The 9457-nt window shown below is 33.4% G+C and overlaps 1 protein-coding gene across 1 annotated transcript; it reads right to left on the bottom strand.

The window, feature by feature from the left end:
- Positions 1–477: 477 nt before the first annotated feature.
- Positions 478–8885, bottom strand: LOC132726902 (intraflagellar transport protein 122 homolog). The gene is made up of 8 exons (XM_060712313.1): positions 8772–8885; positions 6886–6986; positions 5864–6029; positions 4730–4841; positions 3955–4083; positions 3488–3573; positions 2427–2591; positions 478–572 (listed from the first exon to the last, which is right to left on the bottom strand). The coding sequence occupies exons 1-8, from the start codon at positions 8844–8846 to the stop codon at positions 492–494; spliced, it is 915 nt and encodes a 304-aa protein (XP_060568296.1). The 5' UTR covers positions 8847–8885; the 3' UTR covers positions 478–491.
- Between the last annotated feature and the right edge of the window lie 572 nt (positions 8886–9457).

The following is a 9457-nucleotide window of genomic DNA, read 5'->3' as shown; positions in this document are numbered from 1 at the left end:
TAGCATTGATCACTAATAAAATGTATACTTTATTCTACATTATCTTAATTGAATTATATAACAATTGTCTCAAAAAATGACAAGTTTTTATGTCTTAAGGTTTAAGTCTTGGAATTTAAACAATAATATTGAATAATAGTTAAATTAAAAAATATATCTGGATTTCATTTTAAAGTAACATGTCAGAAGGCACAACAAATAAACATTTGATATGTTATTTTTGTCTTGGACGGACTTTGTAGACAGTAGATTTTATTCCTCACCCCTGGCCCTCTGGGAAATTGCCTTTACTAAAAGTATAGAGCAGGGCCAGTTTGCATATCCATGCAATTTGACCAGTCTCTGATCAATTTTTTCACATTGAAAGTTCAAAGTTCCAAATTCAAAACTCAAAGGTCCAGTACACATATTCAGAGGAGAAGGTTTAAACAAGCTGTTGAACACGGTGCACCATGAGGTCTCTCAGAGAATTTTAAGTTTCCACGTCAGATCTAGGATTCAATTTTGTGCCTGCAGAACGGGCAGTGACCATGTTGTAAATACTGTAGTTCAAAATCATCTGTGTGGAACAACTGAAATAAAAGTTCAACAGTTTGTAATATTACCAAAGGTACTTCATATATTTACTGAAACCAAGGTATGAAACCATAATCTAATTTATTAAACATTATGTTGCAAATCATTGCTGGCATTTCCTTTTGTGGTAATATCGTTATCTTATTGCAGTTACGGGGTAACTCCCAAATTTGAAATGTGTTTCTCTGTTGTAATACTAATGAGATGACTGATTATCATATCTTTTTAGTGTAACAGATAGATGAGAGCCAGGGTGCACGTCTGAACATTATTTCAGGCACAAAGGTGAAACCACTTATGTTTTTAAAATTTCCCCTTCTGTTATTTTATTCTTTTTGTTTGGTTGGATTTAACAGCACTTCAACAAAGGGTTGGTCATTTTGTGCTGAGGCTTTGTGATTGACAAAACCTCGGCCATGAGAGGCCTGTGATTCATCAATTATTATTGATGTGCCCAATCATTTTGACATATTTTGTACAACAAATATTAATACATGTATCTGAATTAACTTTTCAAACCATAATTTTCTTTGTATGACTTTGGAAACAGCAGTGAGAGACAAACGATCATTAGACTCCATGTTGGAGATCAAATATCATGGAGAATTTTCGTCTTGCCAGAGGATAGAACAAGCAAATAAAATGCTGGCCCTATTGGGCTAAGTAGGCAAATTGAAATTTTATGTATAGAACTTTTTTTAAAATGCTATTATACAACATTAAACAAGCAATTATCATAGTATTGCAAGCAATCCATAAGTCCCCTACCGGTTAGAACCCCATCAACATTCTGAAGGGCCATTGGCCATTCACTAATGTTTTAATTTTTCTATATTTTAAGTAAATTTGTTGGAAAAGTTCTTTAAAAGTGATCACAGGAAACATTTTTAATGAACAGCTAGACAGACGGACTGAAGGACACTCTAAAGTTAATATTTGAAACATCTCTGTTACCAAAATATAACATTTTTAAAAGCAAAATTCTTAAAGAGGAGATAACTCTTGAATTAAAGATGCAATTTCATAAAAAAAATTCAGCTCTTTTTGACTAATCACAAATAATGTTATATTTGCCATGTTTTAAGCCTATTTGTTGCCAAGGCAACCAATATTTTTTCAAAATAGGGAGAACAGATAAGACATGCATAATCTCAAGACTGCCATCTACCCATATGTCAAGTTTCATAAAAATATTTCCAGTACTTTTTGAGTTATCACTGGATTCAGTGTATGTGTAAAATTTGCCATATTTTCAGTCTATGTGTTGCCATAGCAACCAGAATTTTCAACATAGGAAGAAAAGAAAAAGACGTGCATAATCTCCAGACTGCCATCTACCCATATTACAAGTTTCATAAAAATATTTTTATTACTTTTTGTGTTAACACAGGATCCAGTTTATGTGTAAAATTTGCCATATTTTCAGTCTATTTGTTGCCATAGCAACCAGAATCTTCAACATACGAAGAAAAGAAAAAGACGTGCATAATCTCCAGACTGCCATCTACCCATATTTCAAGTTTCATAAAAATATTTCCAGTACTTTTTGCATTATCACTGGATCCAGTTTATGTGTAAAATTTGCCATATTTTAAGCCTATTTGTTGCCATAGCAACCAGAATTTTCAACATAGGAAGAAAAGAAAAAGACGTGCATAATCTCCATACTGCCATCTATCCATATATCAAGTTTCATAAAAATATTTTCAGTACTTTTCAAGTTATCGCGGGATCCAGTTTTGTGGACGGACGGACTGACGGACTGACTGACAGACAGACGGACGGAGGGTAAACCTAAAGTCCCCTCCGGTAAACCGGTAGGGGACTAATAAAATAAGTACAAGACAAACCTTTGAACAACTAGGACACATTGTTATCGTCACATCTGGTAACAGTGATCTGAAATATTGATGGCGCAGTGGTTTCGGCCATTTTCTGATGTAAACGTCTGCTCGCGACATCGTCTTCAACACGTTACGATTTACAATCACAGGTCTGAACTCTGTACTCTCTTGCTGTAAATACCAGAATACAATTATTTTATTGTTAAACTATCATTATAGCATTATTATTTGAATGCAAGCAGGGATAATGGCCTTCCTTTGTCACCAAAATAATGTGCAATCTGGCAAGACATTATATTGTTTACTTCTCAAATTTAGCTATTTTATATTGAAACCTGATAAAAAATAAATACTTATAAAGATGATTAAAAACTAATTGTACGGCTAGCCCATTATACAAATTTCGCAGTGTTTTGGTTAATATTATTAATTATTCTATATTTCATATTACTATTTTAGTAAATATCTTCCTCATCCATTAAGTGAGCTTTCTTGTTCAATATTGATATAAGGAAATTAAAAATCTTTCACAGTACATATTCATAGACAGGTCTACAGAATAAAATTCAGAAGAATCAACACACAGAGTATATGTATAGAATACAGAAAACACAATATTGAACCAAAAAGAAATTTAAACAAAATGCCCCTTCTGGAGTTTCTGTTTTCCTTTTCAGAGTTTTTCATCTTTCTTTTTTTTTCCAAGCCAAATACTTGTACATGTAAGTGTTATTAAATGATAATGTTTTCTTGTCCAAGTTTTCTTTCTACTTTTTTTCAAGCCAAATATTTGTATATGTTATTAAATGAGCCACACCATGACAAAACCAACGTAATGCATTTGCGACCAGCATGGATCCAGACGAGCCTGTGCATCCACGCAGTCTGATCAGGATCCATGCTGTTCGCTAACGAACCTCTAGAACAAGTAGAGAAACTGATAATGAACAGCATGGATCCTGATCAGACTGCGCGGATGTGCAGGCTAGTCTAGATCCATGCTGGTCGCAAACGCATTATGTTGGTTTTGTCATGGCGCGGCTAAAATGAGAGTGTAGAAAACTCACATCAAAGGTCATCAGTTTGGTAGAGAAAGGATCCTCTTCTTCAATCTCTTCCTCTGCTTCATCTCCAAGTCTCAGTGACTGCATATCTTAAATCTAGGTCAAGGTCATTTCCCATTTTCATTTTTAAATTTTTGGTGTATTTATACATGTTAAGCTACTGATGTAAACAGACATTTGTTGAATGCATGAATCTCATTTATTTGATACATAAAAAAGGATCTTGAACAATTTATTTTCATCGCAGATTTTCAAGAATGTAAATGTTAAATGGCCCTGCAAATAAGTGTAATCCACTATATTTTCTGCAAGTATATAACAGACTTGTGTACCTTGTTTCTATAAGTGCATAGACTAAATTCTCAATGTAAGTTAAAGTGTAATAAATTATGATTTCTATAAATAAATGCAATAATTCCTGTGTACAAGTACACATATAACAGAACATAATGTTTGCTAGATAAGGATACTGCCCATTCTAGATTCCTGCCAATTTTTCTCCTCTTTCTTTTCCTTAGGTATAGAAAGATCTAGAATCTGTATGGCCTCCTCATCTGTTATACCACTTTCTAACACAAACTCAACCAGGGGTAACACCTCTATAAAAATATCAAAATGTTGTTTGTATACAGTGTAAGAAAACTTCATTAAATTGGATAAATCTATCGTGGTAGAAAAAAAAGTTAATCAAATGCCTTTCTATTAAATTAAATACTTAATACTAGGATGCAAGAATGGTCTTACAGTGTTCAAATACTCAACTGCCCCTTGTGGCTGAGGGGTTGCCTTAAATGGTAGAAGCATGAGAATTTCAGCCACCGTTTTATCCTGGGTGATCATAAGTGGCAATTAAATGGGTTCAAATTACCGGTGACAATGCATCTCTTAGCTACAGCAGGTGAACTACTTTTGACCACTGGTGTTACTTTCAATTTTTAGCACTCAAGGTTAGCAAAAATCAGTACCTAAACTATTTTACCTTAGCCTGTTGGCCGCAAAACATTTTACACATACAACCAATACAGACCAAGATCAGCCAACGCATCTGATCATAGTCTGCTTTGTCCACTTTTTAACCAATTAATGTTTTAAAATTGTCCTTAAAATGACAAATGATTTTTATCTAGATTGTAAGCTGGACAATACCATTTATTTTAGGGTTGATATCAGAAATCCTTAAAACTGAAAATAAAGTAAACAAAGAATTTTTTGCATGGTAAATATAAAAAACTTTGGTGAACTCACCAAAGGAGACAAAGGAATGTACGAATGGTTGTTTACAGTTGATACACTGACTACCTCCATTATTCAGTAGTGGATTAGTCGTTGAACATCTGTAACACATAGGCAACAACTCCTGAAAATAAAAGTTTTTTTGTTTTGTTTTGGGTTTTACGTCACATCGACACAGTATAGGTCATATCGCGACGTTCCAGCTTTACTGGTGGAGGAAGACCTCAGGTGCCCTTCCGTGCATTATTTCAGGCACAAACGGGTACCCGAGTAGAACCACCGACGTTCCGTAAGCTAGCTGGATAGCTTCCTCACATGAAAGAATCCAAAGTTCCTGTCGGGATTCGAACCCACAGAGGTGAGGGGCAAGTGGTTTGAAGTCAACGACCTCGGCCACGGACGCCCCTGAAAATAAAATAATACATAAGAATATTTTTAAGCACAGTTGCAGTATCTATAAACTAATGAAGTGTTTAGTATACCCTCCATAGGCATTGTAGGAATCTCGATTCTGTAGAAGTATGTGTACTGTCTTATTTAATCCTCAATTAATTTACAACTTCTCCACATAATTCATTTGAATTAGAAGTGGAGGAGACAATCATCTTCAAATTGTAACAGAAAGACATGAAATGTGCAGAGTCTACAGACTGCCAACTTTCTCTTATGTGGTAACGGTTCTGGCTAAATTTCCTGTGATATAAATCTACAGTTTACCATGTATAAACACAACTATGTATAGCGCATGACTTTAATATATATCTTTACACAGTGTTGCTCTATGACACAGTGTGTCACTAAATTGGTAAAATATCACTGAAGAAAGTTTTCAATCAAAATCACTGAGATATTAGATAATTAACTAATGTCTACTATAAATACTAATTTCTTATTTACAACTGTTTAATTGAACTGCTGAAATCCTGTACATGCGTAGTGATAAAGTGAACTTCGGCCCCTGGCAACAGTTCCGAATAACATCCATGATACCTCAGGGGAACAGTTTTGACTGTTGCATTAACACCCATGAAAAAACTGTATACTTAATATCAAGATGCCTTAAAACCTATCAATATCCACTTGTATACCTGAATTTTTCTGTAGAACTGAAATTTTAGATCACAAGAAAAAAGGTTAAGTCATTACCTCCCCATCTAAGAAGGGCTTAGATCTGATAATGATACTCCCTAGATCTACTGCCTCCTGGAACCTTGGTGGAACTCGAGTGTTCTGTAGCTTCTCGTAGGCATATCGAGCTAGTTTATACGCCCCTAGGTTCTTACTCTGCTTCGCTAGTGCATATAATGTGCCACTGTGTTACATTAAGGATAATATTGCCATGAACTATAACTATAATAACCTGCTTATTTTAATTGATTTTGTTTATCTCACATGCACAAAACAATTCAGCAAATGGAATTAAACTCTTCAAGCTATGTCACTTTTGAGATTCGTAGCCAGTCATTTTAAGTCATTCACCTATGCATACAAGAAATATATATCTCGAGCACAATTCATTTTTGTGCAGCGACATGATTTTTTTACACAAATAGATGCTTAGTAAATATGGATCCTTATATTTTGTTAATTTTTCTATTTACATTATCAAAGATCTCTTATTTATCATTATTATCAACGAGATAAAGGACATGGCCTTTATAACTGTTAAATAAGGCTCTCTGAATTAAGTTACTATATTCAAGTGAGTTTTGCTGTGAATTATTAAAGATAAAAGAAAGTAAAATTACATGACATCTGCTAGATGTGCAGAGCTCTTAAAGTTAAAGTCTCCTATTATAACAATTGTGTAAAAATTGAAGAAAAAGAATAAACCTTCTCACTAATGACTATATATGGGGATCATTTCTAATATAGTTTATACTTAGATTGAATAAAAATCTCTCACAATTCTATCATATTCATGTAACAAAGTTAAGATATTTTAGATATTGGTGGTATAATATGATTTTCCTTTATAAATATGATAGAATTTGACAGTTCACCTAAATCAGCTGTTTATATTACATTTTTCATATTTTGTCAATTACCAGTATATGAAATAGAATATTGATCCCCGAATGGCTGCCACTTTTGGAAAAGGGAGGTAAATCTTGTAAATATCTGGAACTATCTATAACTTTTTAGTGACATATATGGACAAAGGATACGCTTTAGATATACCATGTGGAATGTTATCATGCATCTGATGTAACAAGTAACGTGAAATGTTAAACAACGCCTCCGGAAGATGTGACGTAAAAGGTTCATCCTGAAATACATTTGTAGCATATAAAATACTATAATGATTTTCATATTCAACGTCTGTTATTTCATAATTCCTGCACAAAATACTAAAAGAGCGTGAAGCATTATAGAGTGAAGGTGGACAGATATTTCAGGAAGAAAGAACATGTATATTATTTAAGTCTCATTATTCAACATGTACATGAATATTTATTTCAACACCTTTCAAAAAATCTTAAGGACCCAAATACATTAAAATTTTAATTAATTCATATTAAAATGATTAAATAGATATTTGCTATCACAATCAATATAAGTTCATATTAAAATCTTCATTAAAACTTATTTATATAAAACAGATAGTTTTTATTACCAATTTTTTATACACACAAAAAAAAAAACAAGATAATTTTTATAACCATCTTTATATAGAAACAAATAAACTTTCCTTTTGGATAAGCCTCAGTTATAATAATTTTTATAAATTCAAATGTGCAAATTTCTTGTTACTAATGTGTATCAGTTCCTACATCAGTACTGGTGTCATATGAGGACACATAGCTACGGCCATTTCAGGGCTCAAACTTGAGAACCAGACACCTTTACCAACAGGTCATTGTTCCCTTTTTTTTTCAAAATGCATTTTTTCCCCAAATTTATCAAAGATGCTCATTTTGGCCTGTATTTTAAACCTTACACAAGAGCTGTCGGTAGGACAGCAACGCTCGACTATTCTTAGTGCTTGATAGTAATAAAAAGGCTTGATACAGTTACCTCCTCCTGTTTACAGGTTGGGGTAATGATGGTGAACAAGTGTGCAAAGTTTCAAAGCCATAGGTCAATGGAGTTTGAAAATATTTGAACTATTACAAAAACTTTAACGTAAATTCTAAGTCGAAAAAGGGGCATAATTCTGTCAAAATGCTTGATACAGTTACCTCCTCCTGTTTACAGGTTGGGGTAATGATGGTGAACAAGTGTGCAAAGTTTCAAAGACATATGTCAATGGACTTTGAAAATATTTGAACTATTACAAAAACTTTAACGTGAATTCTAAGTCAAAAAAGGGGCATAATTCTGTCAAAATGCTTGATAGAGTTACCTCCTCCTGTCTACAGGTTGGGTTAATGATGGTGAACAAGTGTGCAAAGTTTCAAAGACATATGTCAATGGACTTTGAAAATATTTGAACTATTACAAAAACTTTAACGTAAATTCTAAGTCGAAAAAGGGGCATAATTCTGTCAAAATGCTTGATAGAGTTACCTCCTCCTGTCTACAGGTTGGGGTAATGATGGTGAACAAGTGTGCAAAGTTTCAAAGACATATGTCAATGGACTTTGAAAATATTTGAACTATTACAAAAACTTTAACGTAAATTCTAAGTCGAAAAAGGGGCATAATTCTGTCAAAATGCTTGATAGAGTTATCTCCTCCTGTCTACAGGTTGGGTAATGATGGTGAACAAGTGTGCAAAGTTTCAAAGACATATGTCAATGGACTTTGAAAATATTTGAACTATTACAAAAACTTTAACGTAAATTCTAAGTCGAAAAAGGGGCATAATTCTGTCAAAATGCTTGATACAGTTACCTCCTCCTGTCTACAGGTTGGGGTAATGATGGTGAACAAGTGTGCAAAGTTTCAAAGCCATATGTCAATGGACTTTGAAAATATTTAAACTATTACAAAAATTTTAACATAAGTGGTTACGCCGACGCCGACGCTCGGGTGACTACAATAGCTCTACTTATTCTTATCCAATAGTCGAGCTAAAAAATAAGTGTTAGTTACATAAGTGTAAACTTACTGTGTATCTCTGAATGGAATGGTAAGCATAATACATGTCAGCTTTCCTCTGGAAATCATAAAACTTGGGCAACATCTCATCACTCTTGTCTGGTTCTTCTATAAAAAACACAAAATAATCTACTGTACAACCATATTATGTCAGTTATCACATTTCTTATGTTTAATTTTCAGTCTGGTAGTGGTAATTAATTCTACCCAAAGTAAACAGCATGGACTAAGATCTGCTGATACATCAATGCATGTCATGTCTGTTTGCACTGTTTGCTATTCACTCATTTAATATTCTGAATTTTTCCGTAAAAATAAAAGGGTAAAACAAATTGTGAGACTAAACAAGTGTTGGAGCACCACACTAAATACAGTATTCAAGTATATTCAAGTTGCTTGAATGATAAAATGCTTAAATCTCGCTTTTTTACCTGCCAAATTGAGCTTTAATATGTGTGAGCTTTAAAACGTGTAAATCATCTGTTCACACCAATTTATATATGATAATGAATAAAAAATATATATATTTCTACTTTTTGATCATGATTTTTACAAGCGTCTTGAGTAACTGCTCCAACACTGCAGTGAGTTATATCCTTAAGCATTACTCTAGCTAATATCTAAGCACTGTATGGAGAGTTTCCAGAAATAGTACCAGTATCATAAATCTATCTCTACCACTGCATTGTGTGTAAA

The sequence above is a fragment of the Ruditapes philippinarum genome, unplaced genomic scaffold (assembly GCF_026571515.1).
Source record: "Ruditapes philippinarum isolate M1 unplaced genomic scaffold, ASM2657151v2 ctg1028_1_1_1_1, whole genome shotgun sequence".
Lineage (NCBI taxonomy): Eukaryota > Metazoa > Mollusca > Bivalvia > Venerida > Veneridae > Ruditapes > Ruditapes philippinarum.
This window is presented reverse-complemented; position numbering and strand designations above follow the sequence as displayed.